The sequence below is a fragment of the Mustela erminea genome, chromosome 6, assembly GCF_009829155.1.
Source record: "Mustela erminea isolate mMusErm1 chromosome 6, mMusErm1.Pri, whole genome shotgun sequence".
Taxonomy (NCBI): domain Eukaryota; kingdom Metazoa; phylum Chordata; class Mammalia; order Carnivora; family Mustelidae; genus Mustela; species Mustela erminea.
This window is the reverse complement of record NC_045619.1, coordinates 112,237,917-112,262,696: the sequence shown is the minus strand read 5'-3', so window position 1 is coordinate 112,262,696 and position 24,780 is coordinate 112,237,917. Positions and strand designations below refer to the sequence as shown.

General features: G+C 37.2%; 1 protein-coding gene across 17 annotated transcripts in view; it reads right to left on the bottom strand.

Annotated features, from left to right (window-relative positions):
- PARD3 (par-3 family cell polarity regulator) overlaps nucleotides 1–24,780 on the bottom strand; it is a 645,516-nt gene that overhangs the window by 369,134 nt on the left and 251,602 nt on the right. For all 17 annotated transcript variants that reach the window (XM_032350010.1, XM_032350021.1, XM_032350015.1 and 14 more), the window contains exon 3: nucleotides 19,531–19,711. In XM_032350010.1, coding sequence (XP_032205901.1) covers nucleotides 19,531–19,711 — 181 coding nt within the window. The remainder of the gene's footprint in view (nucleotides 1–19,530; nucleotides 19,712–24,780) is intronic.

The following is a 24,780-nucleotide window of genomic DNA, read 5'->3' as shown; positions in this document are numbered from 1 at the left end:
TTTGAAAATTGTCATTTGACCATGATGCTCTTGATTTTAACTTCCTATTAAGCTTAGCAAAATAAAAACAATGTACCCACACAGTGACTTCTGAATATGCTTTCCTAATAACAGGACAAAAAATGCTTAAAGAAATGACTGATTCCAGGTATGAGGCAGAAAATGTCTAAGATGAGCATGGAATACACTGCCATTGCAAAAAGCAAGAATGCTCGTATCAAAAGCATTCAGGAGCCAAACTAGACAGGTGTCACTACTACAAATATGGCAATTTGAGCACAAGTAAGAATAATAATGTAATAGGTTGAAACAATATGCCAATGTTTTAAGTTCTTAATGACACAATTTTTAAAGGTAGGGAAAGGAAAGAGAAACCAAGAGAATGTTAGCCTAGAAAACCAATTCATTATTCTGAAAATTGGTAAAGAAAGAAATGGAATTAAGCATCTGGTCTGTCTTTTCCTGTGCAGAAGATACCACAGGGTAATATACTAGATGTCAAGGAAAAACTTCTCTTTATAGAAATATTCTAGCTAATAAGTGAAAGACAATTAACACGTTGCAAATATAGAAACAAATAATGTGTACATGCAGTAATCACCAATGCTGCTAATGCTGCAAAATGAGAAACCACCAGAGTACTCATCTCCTGATGGAAGCACAAGCCACCACGTAGAGATACCACTGTTGATACAAACCAAGACTCTGCATCTCATACAGGGGACACAGAAACACGGCTGACACCACAGCGATTGATTCAGCAAAGTTCAGAGAGAGAAAAACCACAGGAAAAAAAAATCCAATTTCAATGAATAAATCATAATGTATGCTTGTGTGTCAAATGCAATGTGAATTTTCTTTGGATCCTGATTTAAACCAGCCTAATATGAAACCATATGTATAAAACAGTGATTTTAATACCATTACATAGCATTAAGGAAATACTGTCTTTTCTGAAACAGTATGGGATTACATTAAAAAGTTTTTATCTTTTAGAAATACATACTGAAGCATTTTCAGAAGAAATTATCTGAGGTAAGGAATTTACTTTGAAATAATCCCACCTGGTATAGTAAACATGAGGCAAGATTGGTCATAAACTAATAATTGTTGGACTTGAGAGGTGGGTATGGCATTTCAGTATACCGCTTTCTTCAGTTTTGCATATGTTTCAAGTTTTCTTTAATAAAAAACTTAAAAGATAAATGATCTCGCAAATAGAAAATTATAAAGACAAGGGTGAAATATTCAATGTAACAATATTGAATAATAGTCTTTTTTCCTGATTAGGGTTAAATTAAAAAAAAAAAGGAAAGCTGTCTAAAGTTGCATTCATCACGATTTCTATAATATTTACTGTGCTACAGTTGAATCAATCTCTTCAGAACAGACTGTGCCAACTTTACAGAACATTCATTCAAAAGTGGCTCAATTTCACTGAAAAGATTTCCTAATTCAAGTCTCCTAAATGCTGTTTTTCAAAAATTAAATGACTTTTAAGAAGCAACAAGAAATTACTTCAATTAATTTAACAACATAATTAGTGGTTATAGATGTGGCCTATACCCCATTTAAATTAGATGTGTCTTGACTATGAAAAGGCAAGCAACAAATACTCCTATAATCTGATTTCTTACATTTTTCAGAAAGATGAAGTACATTTGATCATAATCAAGTTACAGAGACAAAGTAACTGTATTTTCCCACATATACTTAGTAGATCTTTTCAAGGAACACTGGAGTGACACATAGTAAGTAATGATGAAGAAATACAAAAAATATTCTTACATTATTTTGATGTTTTTAAACTATATTATTAGAAGGTACTCGCAAAGACAGTATTACCAATAAGATTAGTGGGTGAGTGGGCAAAAAACTAGGAAATACAACATTTCATTTATTTAAAAACATAACATTTTCATCATACAGAAAAAAACTGTCCAATTAGTTTTATAAACAATACCTTCATCTCAGATAGTGTCTTTTGATATCACAATTATACTCTTTAATATAAATACTTCCTTGAAGTTAAAAAAAAAAAGCCTTTATCAAAACTCAGGCTTCAGTCAATAAAAAGGGGTAATACTTGTGAATATATAAAGGCAAAGAATCACTGCAACAAACACACACACACACACACACACACACACACACCTTTTACAGACACTCCAGGACTGCTGTAATGGCAGTTGTGACTCTTGCAAAAGAAAACAGACCACATACATCAAGATTTTGCATCACCAACGATGGCAAAGCATCATTTACTGCAGATGAGTAAAGCAGAATCAAGATCTACAAAAACCAAGTTCTGGAGAATACAGTTGTGCCCTAGTAGTTACTTAATGGATTAAGATCAAAATTGTTGTTTTATTTTTATTTTTTTCTCTAAGTATATACTCTGTCTTTAAAGTTAGTAAGGGAAAGTAAACACAACTATAAAATTATCTACAGCTAAATCAAACTTCTCTCCTGAAGCAATTAAGCCTTATACTACAAGTTTAACAAAAATGCAGCCATTTAGTATGTCTTCAAATTAAGGAAGCGAAAAAAGACGGATGACGTAACTAAAAGCAGACAGCAATCATTTTAGTTGTGCTTTCAGTAGATATTTTTTCTAATTAAGAATCTCAATTTTCTACACTAATAGAGTTTTACACTGGCCACTAATCACGCATATCCAATTGAGGATATAGATAGAGAAAGTTATTTGTGGTGTCTCCATATACATTTACAATCTTGGAGAAGGTACAAAAATTAAAATACATATAAAATTATAATGAATATAAAGTACTATAAAACACTTCTTCAGTGTAAAAAAACAATTCTGTTAAAGGAATGCCAGCACAGGGGACGCCTGGGTAGCTCAGTCAATTAAGCAAGCATCTGCCTTCAGCTCAGGTCATGATCCCAGAGTCCTCAGATCGAGCCCCTTATTGTATCAGGCTCCCTGCGCAGCAGGAAATCTGCTTCTCCCTCTCCCACTCCCCCTGCCTGTGTTCCCTCTCTCACTCTCTCTCTCTGCCAAACACATAAATAAAATCTTTAAAAAAATAAAGGAATGCTAGAACAATTGTAAATAAAATTGTAAGATCAAGAACACATTTAAACTTGGATAATAGAGAGATTTTATATTCGAAAATACAAAGTCTTTCATCACACTGGATTACTTAGAAATTGAAATGAATAGACTGTCTACCCCTTTAAACCAACTGTGACCAAGTCTATGCTTACACCCTTCCTTGATACCACTGCCATGCTCTTGGGGCTGAGAGGAAAGGGTGTATACTTCTTGAAAGCAAAGCACTGAGCCAGTTTCTGCAGAGTGATGATGAAGATAGTATTCTTTGCTTTATAAAACTTACAGGCTAGAGAGGTACAGAGTGGCCACAAAAATGAGCAGAAGATAAGGAAACACAAAAAGAGAAAAAGGGTGCTAGGTTTAAGAAAATTTTGATTCTTTAAAAGACTGCTAAATGGCCAAGAATCCACTTCTTTATAATCAATAGAAGAAAACAAGGTGAAGTAATGCAAAAAAGGGGGGGGCCCTTTAGGTAAATGCACTCATGAAGAATCATTAGAACTAGTCTTCAGTCATTTCAAAGCCTCTGTTCAAAACAGAATTATTAGCAACTTGTAAAACCACTCAAGAATGGAACCTGATAAATAAAATCTTAAAAAAAAAAAAAAAAAAGAAAGAAAGAAATGGAACCTGATATGGAGGTTAAACAATGAAAATGACACCTCGTATTTGAAATGACACCAATGTATGCAATAATCCCCAAAGCCATCCTTTGGATCCTTTATGGAAAGGTCTAGAATGTAACTAAAATAAACATCGACATGGAGCGCCTGGGTGGCTTGGTCAGATAAGTGTCCAGCTCTTGGTTTCGACGCGGGTCATGATCTCAAGATCATGGGATCAAGCCCCATGTGGGGCTCCAGGCTCAGTACAGAGCCGGCTTTAGATCTTTTCTCCCTCCCACTCCGCCCCTCCCCACCCGCGTTCTCTCCCTCTCACCCTCTCTCTCACATAAATAAATAAATAAATAAATAAATAAATAAATAAATAAATAATAAACATCTATGTGACTTTAAAGGCTTAAGAAAATAAGACGTAAGGAAGGGAAGAGGAAAGCCTGAGCAGTAAGAGAGAGCGCAGGTAGACAATGACACTGTCCACGGTTTTCAGCATTCAGAAATTGTACATAATGTTTCCAATCAAAACTTCACACAGCATGTCAATAATCATTATGAAAAGTTCCTTTAAGTATGCAAAAGAGATAAATATTAAGCAAATTTGTTACTATAGATTATTTTGATCAAACAATAACATAACCATGGCTAGAGTTATATTTTTGCAAATACTGAGCCATTTGGCTTAACTAAGTAAAAAATGGTCTCAAAGAAATGATTCTAATGAGGTGGTTTGCCTCTCTATTCCTTACTTTCCTTCCCTATGTACTTAAATCAAAATGACCATCCCATGGATGTTTTTAGACCAAATGCTCAGTCATACCCAGAGTAACCTGATCAGGACAGATGATGCCTTCATACTGAAACCAACGGCAGTAGTATTTTTTCACTCTACTCTAATATATCTACATCTAATAAATATACGCATATTGTGGTAGGCAACATAATGGCCTCCAAAGATGTCCACTCCTAATCTCTAGAACCTGCTATGTTACCTTACATGGCAAAAGGGCTTTTGTCTGTGATGAAGGTAAAGGCTCTGACTTGAAGAGATTATCGTGCATTATCCAAGTGGGCCTAATATAATTACGAGTCCTTAGAAATGGGAGGGAAGGGCGGAAGCATACCGGCAGAACTGACTGTAGAAGAGCCAGGGTCAAAGAGATGCAAAGATATTAATGCTGGGATAAGGGCTGCCCAAGCCAAGGAAAGCAGGCAGCCTCCAGATGCTGGAAAAGGCAGGAACATGGATTCTCCCCTAGAACCTCCAGGGGAAGCACAGCCCTCACAAGCCCTGGGTTTTAGCTCAGCGAGATCCCCCACAGCACTCTGACATACGGCGCTGTAATAAATCTGTGTTGTTTTAAGCACTAAGTTTATAGGAACTTGTTATAGCAGGAATCATGTATATGCAACAGTCATGTCCATACACACAGACTCACACACACCAGAAAAATTATATACTAATTCCATTTAAGTTAATGTCCCATTTTTGGAGAGAAGAGGTGGCAGATTTCAGGGGAGGAAGAGCAATGAATATGGTGGACTGGTCACTTTTCTCGCTGAAGCAGAGACACAGACGCAGGCCCGTGCGTACCCCTGCCCACCTGGCTCTCCCTTACCTGCTTGAAGCGGATGCGTTACCTCTCAAGCTTTAACCATGCATCCCAGACCTGCACTCAGAATTCAGTACAGTTTCCTCCCAGGATCTTTGATTCATCAGTGGCCTTGTTTATGCCTCCCACTCCCAACCCCCTTACTCTGGCTACAAAAGAATGGCTATTATCAAATATCTGTGTGTACCATATATTCTTATGCAAGCTGACTGCTAGCTGGTTTTTGTTGTACTGTCATAAATCTTTATGCTGTAACATCTCTGCCAAGCAATGGAATACTCTTTTCCAACTCATTAACACAAATTCTATATTTAAAATAAATACTTCTCAAGCTGCTTTAAATAACAAATTAACTAATAGAACAGCCATGGTACAAACTACATTTTAATTAAATTGATGATAGGCTGAGTATACCTATCTTTTGAAATGCCTTTTCCCATATTATAGTTGGTCTGAGGCTTTCTAGACTGATCCCATTATAATCTCCCATCTGTAAACATGGGAATCATCTTAATAAATGCTACATTTTCCTCAAGTTACTCTTATACTTCTTCCACATATAAGCTCGCTAGATATCAGTTGTGTATACGTATACATGTACTCAAACATAGGTATATATGTAAGTTTCTTATTATTACCAGGGTCCCATTCGGCAAACAAGAAAACGCTGCCGTATGATTTGGTGGAAACACAGCTGCTGCATTTCTCTGTCAGTCTGTAAGAAAGGGCTGAAAATGGTGGTTGCTTCATTCCCAGGACTGACAGAAAACGTTCTACAACTCTGGGAGAGAATACAAGTAGAAAAGCGATGGGGCCAGGAACACACAGTGTGAGTATTTAAGGAGAAGCACGGTCAGTGGTTTGGATCCATGAGACCAAGGAGAGAAAGTAGAGGAGGTAATGAGAGCGTTATCCCCTTTTTTGGAGTTATGAAAATTCTAGACTTACGTGCTATCAATTGCCAATACGGGGGAAAGATTTAAAGGAAGCCCCCAACGTAAGACTGGAAAGAGCTGAAGAAGAAAGATCTCTGTGAGAAGGCCCTACTGATCCCCTCCCAGACCTGCTACTTGAGCACAAATACCCTTACGTGCCCTCACACATCTTGAGCCATACAAGGGGCACACTCTGCAGGGAGCAGACCTGTATAAAGGAGAAACACTATCTGCTGAAATGTTGGAATAAACTGATCGCTGAAAATTAATATAGGATTAATTTAGAAGTCAATGTAAGTGAACACAGTAAATACAAAATTACATAATGAATCCACACAGTGAGACAGACCTAAGCTTTTTTTTCTTTCAAGTGTGGCCCTCACAGAGACTACTATCTGTGCGTTCTAAGAAAATAATCAGAAGGGGTTAAAATATCACAGGTGCATTTACCAAGCGCCTTGTGCCTTTTGTATAGCTTCCTCTTGGTCTTTCACTACTTGGGGCTGACACAATGGTTCGGAGATATGAAGCCCATCTCCAGCCGGGCACAGGAACAAACACAACCGGGAATGCAAAGCCACTTCTGACATTAAAAGCAATGAAAAAATAAGTAAGCAAACACAGTCTCAAGAAGTAAACAAGAGATCTGTATCAAGTGCAGCAAGAAGAGAAGAAAAGACTTAATGTGGCAGGCTTTCATGCTGACAAAATAATCCGCAACATGGGTCTCTCTGTGACATGCGCTAACAGAAAAGAGAACCTACATACCTGGTTAGAATGGGAAAATGAAAGACAACTCTTGTTTCCAATCTAATCCTGTCTACTAAAACATTTTCATACAATTATATTCTCCATGTATTACACTTCTGACTGCCATTTGGACATGGGCTTTCTTGCTTTGATTTAAACTTTTTTTTTTCCCCAGATTTTATTTATTTACTTGACAGAGAGAGACAGTGAGAGAGGGAACACAAGCAGGGGGAGTGGGAGAGGGATAAGCAGGCTCCCTGCTGAGTGGGGAGCCTGATGTGGAGTTCGATCCCAGGCCCCTGGGATCAGGACCTGAGCCGAAGGCAGACGCTTAATGACTGAGCCACCCAAGCATCCCAAGGCTATTGGTTTCTATTTAAGAAAAAGATGAGCAGCAGGGACCTGAGTCGAAGGTAGACGCTTAAGGACTGAGCCACCCAGGTGCCCCTGAATTGTACTTTCTTAATATATCCATAGCTACATTACCTTCACAAATTTTTAAGTATCACTAACTATTTCTGTATTTGATAAACAGATAATATATTTGGGCAAATAAGGTACATTCCTATACAAAAGCAAGAGTACAAGGCAAGACCTCAGGGTCAAGTAAAACGTAAGAGCCAAGGGCAAAAAGAAGGGAGGAAGGAAGAAGTGTTCAGGCAATGCAGAAAACAGGGGCGGGGGACAAATCTGTAAGAAGTATTCTTCTCTTACAACTGCAGCAAATTTTGACAGATACCGAGAGCTTCACACAAGAGGGGTCCAGTTCCACATGCTTTGGGTCTCATTTCAAAGGCAACTTCTGGTAGAGTGTGTAACTCACCCCCTCCCAACGTGCCACATGTCAGAGGTGTGGAGATCCTGCCGAGGCAGCACTGTGAACCCCCCTACAGGCAAGCTTTTTCAGACAAAAGCCCTGTCCAAGGATCACCTGCTAACTACAGGCTAAAAGTCCACGTGATTACACGGGGCAGAGAACTTCTAAAAACGAATACTCCTCTGACTAATGACCGACAGTCACTATTACTAACTGTAAAATATTATATTCCATATGTGTAGGGATTTGTTAAAAATTAAGTGCTTCACACAGATATAGTTAAAGAATATTAGGAACAAATATTTATTCTGCTTAGAGGCAGCTCAGAAATACTGATGCCACAGAGGAAGTACAAAGATGCTCGGACTCCAAGTCAGGCATTGGAAATGCCACAAAGGGAGGTTACAGTACAGGTTCAGACATTTTGGTCAGTAAGTCAGCTCATTGATCATGAAGTCCTGAGCCATTGCCATGCCATAACCACAGACTATATTCCTTTACTTGAGACTAAGGTTCTCTGTGGTAAAAAGAGAGGAAGCAGACCCCAAAGTTTAGGGACCGACCAACAGCTACAATTCTACAAAGACACAAGTATCTTTTTCAAATGCCCCTTACACAATGTAATATACTGACAGCCTCAATGGGGGAGAAGCCATGCACCTGTCTAAATGTTCATGCCCTCCATGGAAAGAAAGGATTCTCTGGTAAAGTAAGCAGATATAAATGACAGAGAACACTGAAAAGACTACAAAGTTACTTTGGAATGTTCCAACAAACAAACCACAGATGAAATGTTTCAGCCCAATGAAGCAAGTGATCACTTATATTTTATGAGTATATTTTAAGACCTCATACTACTCATGTTCTGATGTGTGGAAGATACATTTTGTTCGTTTTTTGTGTGTTTTTTTTTTTTAAAGATTTTATTTATTTATTTGACAGACAGAGATCACAAGTAGGCTGAGAGGCAGGCAGAGAGAGAGAGAGAGAGGGAAGCAGGCTTCTTGCGGAGCAGAGAGCCCGATGCGGGGCTCGATCCCAGGACCCTGAGATCATGACCTGAGCCGAAGGCAGCAGCCCAAACCACTGTGCCACCCAGGCGCCCCTGTGTGTTTTTTTTTTAATGGAGGAAACATTTCACAAGTTTAACATACTTTTACAACCAAAATCACCCTATGTTAATTACTGGCTCTTTAATTGGAAACCTGAAGGGCGAAAGAGGAATCTTTGTGATACCAAATATCAATGAAAAAAAAAAAAGATTGTATTTATGGTATTTAAATGTAGTGCTCTGGAACAAAAAAGTTGGTTCGCAGACAGTGTGCCTGCTGTTGATCTGCGGTCGCCTGACAGCCCGTCTTATCTGCCAAATTGCTCATTAGGTTTGGCAATTTTCACCTGCGCCTCCAGTTTATTTTTCAGCAGGGAATAAACATCAGTCTGCTTTTACCATCCTCTGCAGTGAGCTCCCAACTCCCCCTCAGTAGCACAGTCCCCATCCATCTGCAATCCTCCAAACACACTCACCTTGTGTACATACCATTATTTTTAAAATGTCGATTTGGCTTCCAGCTTTGGAAGCTAGCTCAGCTTAAATAAAGCAAAAGTATGAGAGAGAACATGCAAAATAAGCTCCATATTACAATACTAAGTGGGCTAACAAATAATTCACATATTTTTAATACAAGAAAAAAGGATGCACAATCTGAATTTAATTTAAAAAATGCTTATTTCAGGGAATACTTCTGAATGTGGCACAGGTGACAAGAGAGCAGTGAAGACGATCCTTCTTCCAATTGGTTCTGACCCATCCAACCTTTATTATAGGTCTGAAAGGAGACTACTCCAATTTATAAATAAACAATAGACGTAACGTGGCAACCAGAACAAAGAGGTAGCTGAGAGTACTACTCGGCTCTCTGCCTGTGCCTGCTTCCACTGATCCCTTCCAATGAGCTATCTGACATTCAGAGGCAGATCAATACACAAAAAATACAAAAGAGATACTTTGTGGGCAAAAAGCAACAAAGATATAAAACAAAATGTCTGAAACCCCATAAAACAACTTCTGATGGAACACTGTTTTTCATTTTGCAGAAGTAAAATATTCACCACCAACCCTGCAATTAGCTAGAAAATTACAATAATTACAGCAATTTTGTATCCCATCTCCAATCCAATTAATAGATATATGACCTTGTCAACATGTAATAATCAGATTGCATCTACAACAAAACTGGATGAGTTTTATATGCTGAATAGAACTTGCACAGTAAGAAGGTAATTATTTGAAATACTGAGAATACCATTTGTATGCCATGCTCCACTTCACAAGTTAAAAGGAAATACAATAGGAATATTATTTCTGTTTTTCAATATATATTTAAATCAAACTCGGAAAATAGTACTCTAGTACGAGTTAATGTTAAGAGGATAGATCTCTAAAGCAAAGATCTTGGATCTCTTATCAAGGCAAAAGCAATCTCTAAGTGCTTAGGGGTAAGAAAAAAATGAAGAGATTAAGATAGGGGAGTGAGTGCTAACTTAGGACACAATCCTTCTGTAATAATTATTACTATCTCTTTTACTTCTAAAAGTTAGAAAGCTAGTAAAACCTTATCAATTAATCAAACAGCAGTATTTAATAAAATGTTGCCAGCAATGGATAAAACCTGTAAGATTAACATAGCTTAGAAATGTTAAAAATGTTACAAGATTTAAAACACAGTAAACACACACACACATACACACACACAATATCGAACAAATCAGACACTTTCTCAACATTCCCACAGCAATATTATTTCCAGAAATTTTGCAATTACTAGGGCAGGTGGCAGTTCCAAAAGAATCCTGATTCTCTAGTCTGGATCTTCCAGAAGAAATATTCAAAAATTAGATTTCTGGGGCAGAGAAGAATCCTGCCACCATTCTAAGATCAGGCTACCCTGGAATGTCTGACCTCTAAAAAAAAAAAAAAAAAAGTCTTTGAGAATTAAAAAACAAAGAAAAAAACTCAGAGTAAAAAAAAAATCACTAGACTTGAACTCAATGATTTATTTGCATAGGAAATGTGTGTCCCTGAGCACATTAGGTCTCTCAAAGCCTGGATTTGTGACCACTAAAAATAGAGACACTTAAACATGTATCAAAGAATTATGAAGGTGAGAGAAAACAGTTGCAGTCTAACTGGGTATTGAAAAGAGGTAGTGTGTCCTATTCAAGAATGTACGTCCCGTCAGGGCGCCTGGCTGACTTAGTCAATGGAGCAAGTGACTCCTGATTTCATGGCTGTGAGTTCAAGCCCCATATTGGGTATATAGAGTACTTAAAATGAAAATCTTTAAAAAAGAAAGAAAGAAAGAAAGAAAAGTATGAGTCTTATTTACTTAGGTTCTGTAACTTTTCAACCCTTTAAAACATCCATAAAGTCTACACTCAAGAGACATCTTTTATCATCATCACCATTCTATAATCTTCTGTTATCTGTGCTTATCATGTGCCCAGCACTCTATTAGGACTTAAAGACCTCATTTACTACTCACAACAATCCTAGGGCAGGCACTTAGAGACTGAGAAATTGAGGCTGAGGGAGATTACTAATCTTGCCCAAATCTTCAAAAGGAACAGTGCCTGAGAAGACACAAAGACCATCCACGCGATGCCGGGACACCAAAAATTTCAGGGACCTGAAGTCTAGGTCTTCACATTTTTCCCAAAATGGCTCCATTGTCCTTAAAGTGGTCAAGGTGAAATGCTTGCTTTTTGAACCCCTTTTTGCCCTTGTCAACAGCCCTAAGGGCTGATGTATACCCAGGAGGCAGAGGAGTCCCAGTGCCTGGGACCCACAGTGCTTTTAGGAGGCTCAAATATTTAATTTCTTTTTTAAAAAATATTTTATTTCCTTCTCTGGAGAGAAAGAGAGTGTGAGAGAGCAGGGGGAAGGACAGACGCAGAGGGAGAGAGAGAATTTTGAGCAGATTCCTCGCTGAGCGATGTGGGGCTCTCTTAGGACCCTGAGATCATGACCTGAGCTGAAACCAAGAGTCAGACACTTTTTCTAAAATCGTTATTGTGTTATGTTAGTCACCATAAAACACATCATTGGTTTTTGATGCAGTGTTCCAAGAGTCATTGTTTATGCACCACACCCAGTGCTCCATGCAATCCGTGCCCCCCTCCTTAATACCCATCACCAGGCTCAACCAACCCCCCACCTCCCTCCCCTCTAAAACTCTCGGTTTGTTTCACAGTCCACAGTTTCTCATGGTTCATCTCCCCACCCCACCCCGATTCCCCCAGTTCACTTTTCCTTTCCTTCTCCTAACGTCCTCCATGTTATTCCACAAGTAAATGAAACCATATAATTGACTTTCTCTGTTTGCAAGAGTCAGACACTTAATTTCTTTTAAAATCAGAAGGAAAACAAAATGAACTTTGAGAGACACAGTAAATATTTTTTTCTCACATCATATGAAAATAATACTTTTAGAGCCATTGAAAACTATGAAATTTTGCATGACAGAAACAATAAAATACTGAAATATTTAGTTATATGAAATTAATTTTTATTATTGATATTATTATGGTAGGAGGGGTCCATGAAGGTGGAAGTGCCTAGAGTCTAGGAAGTCCTACATATGCTCTGAACAGCTTTTCTACCTCACAAAACAGGTGAAACACCACACACACACACACACACACACACTCTCTCTCTCTCTCTCACTCTCTCTCTCTCTTAAAAAATTATAAAGTAAAAACTAACCATCACCTATCCTGAATCTTACAACTGATGATATATACCACTACACATAAAAACTTCTAGGATGGGGCACCTGGGTGGCTCAGCTGGTGAAGCACCCGACAATTAGTTTGGCTCACGTCATGAGATCAAGCCCCATGTGGGGTTCCACACTTAGCATGGAATCTGCTTGAGATTCTAAATAAATAGATAGATAGATAGATAGATAGATGAAAGAAAGAAAAGAAAGAAAATCTCAAAAAGGAAAAAACAAAACAAAACAAAAAACAAACACTAAACCTCCAGAATGCCAGACAGTGGGACATTTTGAAATAATGGTCTTGATGTTGAGAAAGTAAATGATTCCAGGTAACAAATCCTTTTGCCACTCAATGAGTTTCTAGTTCATTCCTTTTAACAAAATGAAAGGAAGACACAAGCCAGTTGTCTTTCCAATGATACATCAATAAAAATCTTGATGAAGGATCACTAACTCATGTTTGGTGCTTAACTTGACGGAAGGTCGAAGGGCTGATAACAGTACCATAACCGTAACAAACTCCATCTATACCCTTCTACTCACTTCTGTGAACAAGATTTCCGAGATAACAATTTCTCATTCTAGAAAAATTTAGTATTTTTCAACAATTAGAGTGAACTAGCTGGGGAGAAAGTCCCATTGAAAGAGATACACTTAGAATAAAAATAATTTCTGGAGCACCTGGGTGGCTCTGTCAGTCAAGCATCTGACTCTTGATTTCAGCTCAGGTCATGATCTTGGGGTCATGAAATTGAGACTCAAGTCAAGATTCCCCCTCTGCCTCTGCCCCTCCCTCACCCCACTCATGCACACATGCCCTCTCAAAAAAATAATAAAAATGGACAATGACCAGAGTATACATAAAAATGAAAATCTAATCCACAATCTGTAGAAACCAACCTAATAAGCCAGTCTACTACTTAGAGTAACCAGTCCAGGAAATTAGACTACTATCTGCAGCAACCAGTTCAGGAAGCCAAGCAATAATCCCTTTAACAGTAGGCTCAATATAGACAGGATCTGATTAGTAATTGACAGCTTCCCTAATTTCTGACTCTGCTTTCAATTTATGAGGAGCCAGAGACCGTCCCTGCACACCTTTAGCCAATTACAAAGGACACTCTGCTTCCAGGTAGCCCACCGGCAGCTACTCTACGCCAACAGCTACCAATGAGGGCACATCTAAAGCCTCCCCCTTGTTTTACTATAAAGCTTTCCCACTTCCCTGCTTGCCAAATACAAGTGATGGTGGAAGGGTCCCTTGCTTCGGCAAGCTCTGAATAAATAGCTGACTCTCATTTGAATGCTCTCGGTTATTTCCACATTAATAGGCAAAAATTTTATAGTGCATATTTACACTATGTTGATAAATTATGTATTAATAATAATTACCAGTATATTTGCATTATATAAAAATTCAAGAGTTAACATTTGGATGTATTTTGTTTCACAGAAATGGGAAAAGATGACCAATGAAAGATACTCAAGCTTATAAATGTATTAGGTTAAAACTTGAGTTATATTAAATGAAACAATGTTCAAGAAAGACAGGAATTAAGTAAACTTTGAAATGTTAAGTAAGTGCCTTTAAAAAGTGTTTCCTTCAAAAACACACACGTACACAAACACACACATACATTTTTAGAGTAATTTTAAATACAAACAGAAGCAGAATAGCATACTGCCTCCCCACACAGCCACTCAGCTACTATCCCCGCCTGTGTACTTTGAAGCAAATTCCAGATAGATGATTTCCAACCACACCTACTTTGTTATGTATAGCAGAAAGATAAAAATCTTAGAAAATAATTTCAATAACATCGTCCACCTAAAATGAAATAATTCCTTAATATCAAATATTCAAACGGTGTTCAACTCACCAATCTGCATATGACTGCTATTCTTTAGTTGTTGTTGTTTCATTTAAATCAGGATTTATACAAGATTCACAGATTATGATTGGATGTTACATCTCTTAAGGCTCTATTAATCTGTGTTCCCTCTTCACCTCTTTCCCCTACCTTGCACTTGACGTATCGAAGAACCTGGGTCACTTGTCTTATATAGTCTCCCATCATCTTGACTTGACTGACTGCACATCTACGGTGTTAACATGCTTTCCAGCATTCAGGATTTCTTATAAATTGACAGTTGGATCTAGATACTTGATTGGATTTGGGTTTAATTTCTTTTGCAAGACTACTTCATAGTGTTATATTCTTCCATCAGAAAGATCACAATACTTAGTTAACTCTCAATTTACTATTATCTTTTTATATTACCAGTGATTGATGATAAATGCATAGATCTATTATTTCATCAGGAATGACAAAAAAAAGCAATCTTCTTACTCTAGCATTACTTCTATCATTTATTAGCCAGGATACCTCAATAAAAAGAACTTCCCCTTCATCTATTTAGTTACCCAGTAATATCATTCATACACGAAATACAGGAAAGATACCTAATTATTTAATTCTTCTACCAGTTTTCCAAATAGTAAGCTGGTTCACTAGCATCCCTTACCTTGCTTGCTTACTTATTCATTGTCATTATGAACTCATGAACGCACTCCTTTCACTCCCCTTCCTGATGTTCTAATTGTCCCCCTTGGGCCAGTGGGAGCTTCGACATGACTCCTGGGTCCTGCTGACACAACTCCAGTGACCTTTCACAGTTTCCCTTATTTTCTGATATGGCAGGATGACCCAGAATCCTCTGATACATTTCCTCCCTGGATCAGAATTCAGCCATTTCTCCAGAAAGCTCTGATCCCTTTTGATGGAAAATGCTATTTCCAAATCACAGTCTGGATATCAGGAATGCTCAGTTACTGGGTTGGAGCGTTAATTCAAGACATAGTCAGTGAACATATACAGGATTTTCCTTTCCTCCCACCTTCCTTTGTGTGTGTGAAATAAAACATCCCACAGAGTCATTGTATGTTCTGTGCAAAGTGAGGACCATGGAATTTTTCTTTATTCTCTTCTAACTTAAGTCTGTAGACCTTTCCTTCTATATTCTGAATCCCAGATCCTTGATGGCACAAGGAATAAGAGAATTAGAATATTACTATAATTCTTCATTTGCTCCATCTCATAATATCCACCGAACAGTCCAAGAATAACAGGACCAGTATTACCAACAAACAAACTGCAGTTCTTTCCCTCCCCCCCATCTTTCTTTCATGGTACAAATTACTAGACTTTACAGTAACACAAAATAGCTACTCTTGGATGCATGAGCTACCAATTGGATATATAATTTATATGCAGTTCTATTATATGATTTTTTATTTTGAGAATTACTATTTAACTACTAATAATCTTACAGTTTTTTAATTAAGATTTGATTATAATTATATAAAACATAATATGGTTTGAATGCCAAATATACAAAACAAGAGGTTGTGAGTCTCACTTCTACCCCACTTCATCCATCCTATTCTCTCTGTTCCCCATAGGTACCTATTTTTTATAGTTATTCTTTTTTGTTTTATTTCTTCAACATAAGAAGCTTTACATAAATGATCTCTCACTGTGTGGTCTATTTTATTCACTTTCTTATTTTTTTAAAGCACATTTTTTGGAATTTAAGAAAATATGTATTTTTTTTTTCAAATAATTATATTTACACCAGTAAGTTTATGTAAAACTGCCCATAATTCCCCCATTTTTATTATTATGGTCTACTGATTACCTTCTATGAGCAAGATCATTATTAGCTGGTTGTGATGTCTCATCCTTTAAGGGTATTATTCAGAACGTTGTTCAACATACAGGGCTCAAGAAAATATTTCTCAAGTATCAGTTTAAGCTTCTCTCACATAACTACTATTTTTGACCATAAGGACAATGATTCATTAATTCAGGGTTTCTCTACCTCAGCACTATTGATATTTGGGGATGGAGAACTGATACGGACAACAGTCCTATGCCTTATAAGATGTTTGGTAACATTCTTGGCCTTAATCAGACACTCATAGTATCCCCATCTTTACCAGTTGTGACAACCAAAAATATCTCCAGATATTGTCTATTGTCCCTCATGGGAAAATATCACTTATATATGAGAACCAATAATTCAACTAAATCAAGGTTCTCAGTTTATATGCACTACAAGGGCAAATTCACAGTAACTTCTAAAAAAGCATAAAAAGCTTTTAAGATGAGAATTCTGTGTATTAAGTTCACCTAGGCTTTATCTTAATTCTCAGACTTAATATCCACTGTTCTATTGACAAAATAAATTGCACACTTTTCTTAGCTTCCATCAATTCTTCATGCAAAAGAGGAGAGGAGTGAATTCAAACATAGCAAGACTTGGAAAACACAGCAAAGTTAACTTTCTTTCTTCAAGGAAAGCATCAGGAGTTTACCTAAAATCTCTTATGAACCATGCCCCTAATTAGAGTTGATTATCCCTCAATTCAGCAAATTTCTACATACTGTTGGCTTCTTTATTTTCCTATTGGTAAACCAGAAAGACCACTAACCATAAACCCCTTTTGGACAAGGACTAGGCCTTATGACATCAACTCTGGACTCATCACATATCGCAATGCCTGGCCCAGCACTGTCCAACTCCTGTATTAGGTCTGAATCAGTGGTATTAAAACAGTATGAAAAACCATCCTAATAGTTAGGGGAGTCGTATACAACACGTAACTTTTACACAGCTACCAAACCTTGCGTTTATTAGATGCTTACCATACACTTACCCAATGGCTGCCAAAGCCATGAAATCTAAATAAACCTAGCATATAAAATTTAGAACTAGAAAGTAATATTTATGTATTCTCCCACTGATGGCTACAAGACATTGCCAAAGCTTCCAATATAAGTTCCCCTGCTCATGATAAACAAGGTAAAAGAGATCTTTTGTGTTAAAAACAGCACTTAAATTTAAACACACAGGACCAGCCAAATATGGGTGGTAGTGATGAAGAAATGTTGCATCCAGAACAAAAGACAAAACTTGATGGAAAGTACACCATTCAAATTCTTCTTAACATAAAGACAGCATTTACCTTTCCTCTAACACTTTTTTAAGGTGCAGCTAAATTAAAAGTACATCCTTTATAAAACATGAACTTAAAACTACAACAATAAGACATAAAAAAAGCTCTGTATTTAATTCTATACCTTAGAGGGTAATTATTCATATAAAGATACTATTTCCCAAATATCAGGCACCTGAATATCTGTACTCTTATTTAATTAAAATTTACTGTAAATCACATTTAGAAGTAAGTCAATCAGAGAAAGATAGTTACATGATTTCACTTGTAAAACTCATGGAGCATAAGAAACAGGGCAGAGGACCATAGGGAAAGGGAAGGAAAACAGAATGGGAAGACATCAAAGAGGGAGAAAAACCATGAGAGACTCTAACTATGGGAAAAAAACTGAGGGTTGCTGGAGAGGAGGTCGGAGATGGGCGTTAATAAGGGTACTTGATGTGATGAGCCTTGGGTGTTAGAAGAAACTGATAAATTATTGAACACTTCATCAGAAACTTCAAAAAAAAAAATCAAATTTAGGCAATCTACATTTATAAGTGAGATTATTCCAAGCAGAAAAGGCATGGGCTTAATGAGCTGGTATACAATAAAAGAAAGTAAAGTAACTAGTGTACCCACTTACGTATTACCTTGCATACCATACATGGTACACACCTCACATTTGGAAAAACATTGCCTGAAGCAAATCCAAGATAAGATTTTTAAAAGAGCATATCCATGTAGTAATCAAATGCTATTTCCACAAAATTAGTTTAAAATATGTTTGTACATGTGAACAAACCGATGTTTTGTGAGAATTAACTATAGTCTAAATATTATCTAACTATACTCTATAGAGAATTTCATACATTATTATATACTATTACCTATTTATATAAAGAAGATCTTCTGATAATTACCAATAAAACCACACAAGACTACCAGTAAAATTAGGGGAGCCCGGGTGGCTCAGTCAGTTAAGCATTTGCCTTCATCTCAGATCATGATCTCAGGGACCTGGGATAGAGCCCAGCATCAGGCTCCTTGCTCGGCAGGGAGCCTGCTTCTCCTTCTCCCTCTGCCTGCTGCTTCCCTACTTGTGCACTTTATCTCTCTGTGTCACATAAGTAAATAAAAATATTTAAAAAAAAAAAAAAAACTACCACACAACACTGGAAAAACTGCAATGTTTCTAAATAAAGGTGACTAAAAAATAAATGATTTCTGACTTACAAATTTCTTGAAATGGACCTTCTTATTCTTAAAAAGTGCTTAATTATAAGATTAGATCATTACAAACACTAAATTTATTTTTGCAAAAGTACTTCACTTTTCTGTGTAAACCTCCCATGAACAGCCAACAGAATTCTTCAGGCAAGTGTCCTAGAATTTGAGTATTCTAAGTCCCTGGATTCCTAATATAAACTCACTAAGCCCTGTATTTTCTCTCCTTCAGAGGGTATTTGAATAGCAGCTCTTCCGGATCTCTGACGATAATTCTGGCCCCGAGGTCTCTTCACCACTCTCTCTCTCAGATAAAGTTGAAGTAATGACTGTATCCAAGTTGATTATCAATCAAAGATACTAAGTTTGGGTTTGGTATTAAGGTCATTAACTATTTCCTATTTGATCTAGCATTCAAATAAAAAACATGAAAATAAAAATCTGGGAATATAACTTTAACCGTCATCCTTATTTACCTTTAGGGAGCAATTTAAAAGTCTACCAGTCTAAAGTGAAGTAAGCCCAATGTATTAAAATGTGAAGACTCTTGCCTACTTCTCCAGCAAAAGACATTTGCCCAGGTTCTAAACTTAATCAATTTTTGATAAAAACAGATAATGAATTCTATTCACAGGAGCATGGCTGGATAACAGGAGTTGGCATCCCTGTAAATTAAGATGAAACACGCAGAGAAGAAAGAGCTTTCACTTACTTGCACGAAGGACCGAAGGTGTGACCTCAATTTCACTTGTTGCTTGATAAGGCTGAAAGGCTGAAACATTGTTGGTGCCAAGTTCACTGCCAAATATCTCCGGGCTCTGGGTACCCGTGGAGCTGGCACTGGTGCCATCACCTCCATGATGTGGATCCTGCTCATCAAACACGGCTACCAGCTAGAAATGAAAGGTAAATCTGCATTTACAAACAAAGGCATTTAAAACTGCTAACAATGGGTGCCTGGGTGGCTCAGTGGATTAAGAGTGGATTAAAACTGCTAACAAACAATAGGTGAATCACTGAACTCTCTACCTCTGTACCTAATACACATTATATGTTAGTTAGTTGAATCTAAATAAAATTAAAGTAAAATAAAACTGCTACCAAAGTTACACCACATTTGACATAAATCTGCAGAGGAAAAAAACTGACATTTAAGCACCCAGGAATATTATGTTCTAGGAAGCAAAGCTTCAAAGACCTAATCTTGCCCCCAAGCTTTGATGCTTTACTTTTATATTTCTAAGTTGTACATTTAAATCCAAAATTCTATTGGTAAAAAATAATAAATTGGTTTTATATCACAGAACATTAAGAGAGATGGGGCAGATATAAATCTTTTTGTAAATAATACATTAAGTGGAAGAGAAAATGCATTTCTATATATAATGCATATATGTGATCTGTAGTACTACATATTTAGCAAAACACACAAGGTACCTTTCACATAGGAGGAAGGAGTATTTAAAACTATACATATGTCTGCCCATTTGTGCATAAGAAGGATAAAAGATAAGGTTGTCTCCTAGGTGTTGGTAAGAATGGAATGAAAGAAAAAAAAATGGGAGCAATGAGGCTGGTGGGGAGGAAAAGACTTAAGAATTTTGGAAAACTATTTTCACCATTCAATGTAAGACTAGAGACCGAAAAACAAACAAACAAACAAAAAAAACCCTGTCATATAAATTTGTTTCTCACAAGCGTATGGTTTAGAAATCCTCACACCACGACACACACACATACCAGGAATGAATGAAAAAGAAAAATATCTTGGATAATGAGAGTCAAAATTCTCCCTGTCAGAAAGAGAAGTTACAAATAAAGAAATAAACTCTGTGATATCAGATTAAAATCAGAGGCGTCAATATGAATATGCGGTTGGTTGTTTTTTGTTTTTGTTTTTTTAATGAATGGGTAGGTATGCAGACAGACAGGTAGGAATGAAAGTCAATGCGTGTGTGGTTCTTAGCTCCCCCCACTGAGTGGTCCTAGAAGCAACCACACACAGTATGAAGGAACATAAGCACCTGGATCTTGGTTTCTGTTACCATTTTCCAACGAATAAACAAGGGCTCCTTAAAAAAAAAAAGTTAATTCCAGGGTTGGGGCAGAGAAAATACATGATGGGCCTGGAACACCCTTGATGCCAAAAAGGAAAGAGTACTCAAAAGTGAAAGAGGCACATCAAAGGGAATCAGTGTTGACCAAAGGAGCTCTCAATGGCCAAAGCTGGGACAATTCATAAACAAGTCAATAATGACACAATGGGATTTTAACCCAAAAACAAACAAACTAAATATCTGTAAGTCCACAATGATACAAGTAAATAGTTAAAGAAATAATTAATGGTAGAAATGGACAGCTCTTCCATACTGTAGCATTCCAATTAATAAAAAGAGAAGGAATGATGGAAACAGAAGTCATCACAGGCCATCATGACAGAACTGCTGCAGGTGAGATCACCAATGGAAGCGGAAATCACTGAGTGAGAATATCACGAGAAACAGGATACTTGCAAATCTCCAAATATCTCCCCACACAATACCTTTTCATTAAAAAAGAGAAAAATAGTATCTTTGCAGGGGAGAAACTTGGCAGAAAACACTTTACCAAGGTTAACATCACCCGTAATGAGTCATAACACCCTCAGATAAAATGCACGGAGAAGGACATAAAATTACTTCAGTGGTATTCCTGCTAAAAATGTGTATCTTTGATCTAATCATGAGAAAACATCAGATAAATCCAAGTTGAGGGGCAATCTATAAAATAACTCACTCTTTAAAAATATTAAAGTGATGAAAGCAAAAGAAAGGCTGATGAAGTCGTGTAAATTGGAAGAGACAGAGGAGCAACGAGAACGACATGCAGCGTGAGGTCCTTGCCTGGATCCTGGGCTAGAAAAAGGACATCAGTAGAAAGGAGGCAACATTCAAAAGATTGCGGTAGATTAGTTAACAGTATTGACTCAATGTTACTAGTTCTTCTATGTTTGATAACTGTGCTACAGCTGTATGAGATTTTACATTACGGATGCATGAAGAATATATGCAACTATTTTTGCAACTTTTCTCAAGTATAAAATTATTTCAAAATTATACTTTCATAATATAGCATTACAAAAGGCCATGAAAATTAAGATGCAATCTATTTATTCCAATAACTAAACAGTGGAAGCACTTTAAAATCTCAGAGTAATAAAGTGCTAAGGGCCAGCACCACCTTGATCATTCACCCTACAACCCTATGCCTGGTAAACTAAGCGTGGCATTCCAAGGAAGGTAGAACCATGACTAACCCTAACATTCCTACCTACCTCCAATTCAAGCTTCTCCAAGCTTGAGTCCTATCAGTTAAAGGATGCTCTGATAAATTTACAGAACATGAGAAGCACTTATAATTACAATTCTCGTTTCATAGTTGGTTTTGTCATTTTGAACAAATGCTATTTTCACGAGTGTGTGTGTGTGTGTGTGTGTGTGTGTGTGTGTGTGTGTCGGCAATCAATTCGTAAGACAAAAACAAAAACCATCATAAGGTCATAGAGACATGTAGACAAACAGGAAGCTCAGAACCCTGCTGTGGCATCATCTATAATTAGCTGATTAAACAACGTGGAAGGAGGTTAAGTGGTAAGGAGAAATTAACGTAGGATGGATAGCTGGGCCACTCAACCTTATAATAAGCAACGTAAGTGGGATAAGAAATCCCCAGCAGTTATAAATAACAGAAAGGTGTTTGTATGTATACACTGAAGTTCCCATAAACAGAAAAAAAATCAGTCTGTTTATCTGACATCAACTGGCAAGAATCTCCCGGAATTCATAACACAGACATTCTGCTAGACGAGGGGTCAGCAAACCTCTGGAAGTTCCAACTAGTAAGTATTTTTGGAGCTGTGCAATCCATGCAGCCTCTGTCACAACTATTCTACTCGGCCACTATGGCACAAAAACAGCCACTGGCGATACACAAATAAATAGCACAACGAGGTTTAAATAAAACTTTATTTACAAAGCAGGTGATGGACCAAATTTGGCCCATAGGCCATAGTTTGATAATCCGGCTCTAGAATGCTCATCCACCCAGTAACATCCAATTTACAATCTTCAACTTGGGAAATAAAATGAAGAGTCAAGGCACCTTGGTAACCCTGATAAATACCAATATCCATTTCAAACTCTTCACTGAGATTTTGAATTTCCCTACTTGATTTTAATATTATCAAACTTCTCACAAGGTATGCAGCCTAATATGGATTTTGAAGATATTAAGTTCTGACATTTGGTCTTTAATTGGAAGAAAATGAAAGGCAAGTTTTGTTATTAACTTTTTACAATGGTGTGTTCTCTCAAGAATCAAGTCCTTTCTGCAAACTGAAAATGGAGACTGCAAATTACAGAGATCGTGTCTTTAAATGCCACACATGGAAGAACTTATACATGTATATTAGTTTCAATAATTATCTCCAGCATTTTTAGAAAACACAAGTATTATGAAATCTGGACTGTGTCATGAACAAATGCTGTTTGAATTTCAGTGGCAGAATCACAGTTGGTGATTTGCAATATGCCAATAACATACAATTTCCACAGCTTTCTTTTAAACCAAAATTTAACTGCCAGGTGCAGATATGAAGTAATTTTGTGTTAAATTGGGAAGGGTATATAATTTTAGAAAATCTACTCTACAAGAATGCATATAGTAGCACAGCAAAAGAAAACGAAACCTTCACAAAAACATCACATATTAAAAATCTCTATCATGCCCTTCAAAAAAATAAAGGAAATGTCTGCTTTTAAAATTTGTGAAACATGACTCATATCCATGCTTTAACAGATGGAATCTTCACTGCTGTCCGTGAAGCAGATCATTTCTGAAAGTTCATTTTTACTTTCAATAGTTATGACTTAATCTCTCTTCTGATTCATTTATCCATCAAATCTCCATGAAAACTGATATGTTGAATTTAGGGTAACACCCACAATTTAAGATAAACCCACATTCAAATAAACTCCAAACTTGGCCATACTTGGTCATACCATTCCTCACCTACCTCGGGAGAAATCATTTTAACTTTCTGAGATATCAGAACCCTCCGAACTGCTCTTATTTTCTTTTCCAAGTTATTTTTAAAACATTACATGCAAACACTTACAAACCACTGGGATAGAGGGTAGCCCTTTTAATGGTTAAAATTATGTGCTTAAAGCCCAGAACTGTGTGTAGCAAAGTGTCTAAGAGCCCAAGATTCAGAATCAAACAGATCTCCAATCAAAAATAGCTCTGATCTTACTTCATGGATGGGTGTTGGTAAATCCACTGGCCTCTCTACCATCTCTTAGCCTTACAGTCCTCATCACAAAAAAAGAGGATGATGGTTGTGGTGGGCAGAATAATGCTCCTTGTTGTCTATTCCCCAAACCGCTGGAACCGGGGGTGTTAACCTTCATGGCAAAAGGGACTTTACACTATGATTCAGATTAAAGACCTTAAACTACAGAGATTATCTCAGATTACCCTGGGGAGGAGGACATCTGATCATCCAAATCTGGAAAAGTAGAGAACCTTTCCCAGCTGCGGTCAGAGAGAAATGTGACAATGGTTAGAGAGATATTATGTTGCTGGCTTTGAAAATGAAGAAAAGGAAGCCATCAGCTAAGGAACATTAGGCGGCTCTGGAAGGCAAAGAAATGGGTTCTCTCCTAGGACCTCCAGAAAGTATAGGAACTCTGCTCACACCTTGATTCTGGCCCATTGAGACCCTTGACAGACTTCTACCCTACAGACTCCATTCCCCCCCACCCTTTCACTCAGGGATATACTTTTTAAAACTTGTCAAAGTACATCAAGTACTTGGGTCCCTGAATTCCTCTTCATTCGTCTCTTGAAAAACAAAAACAAAACAAAACCTTTCATTTATAGTGGTCTCCCATATAGCTTACCTAATAACCAATAGCACATC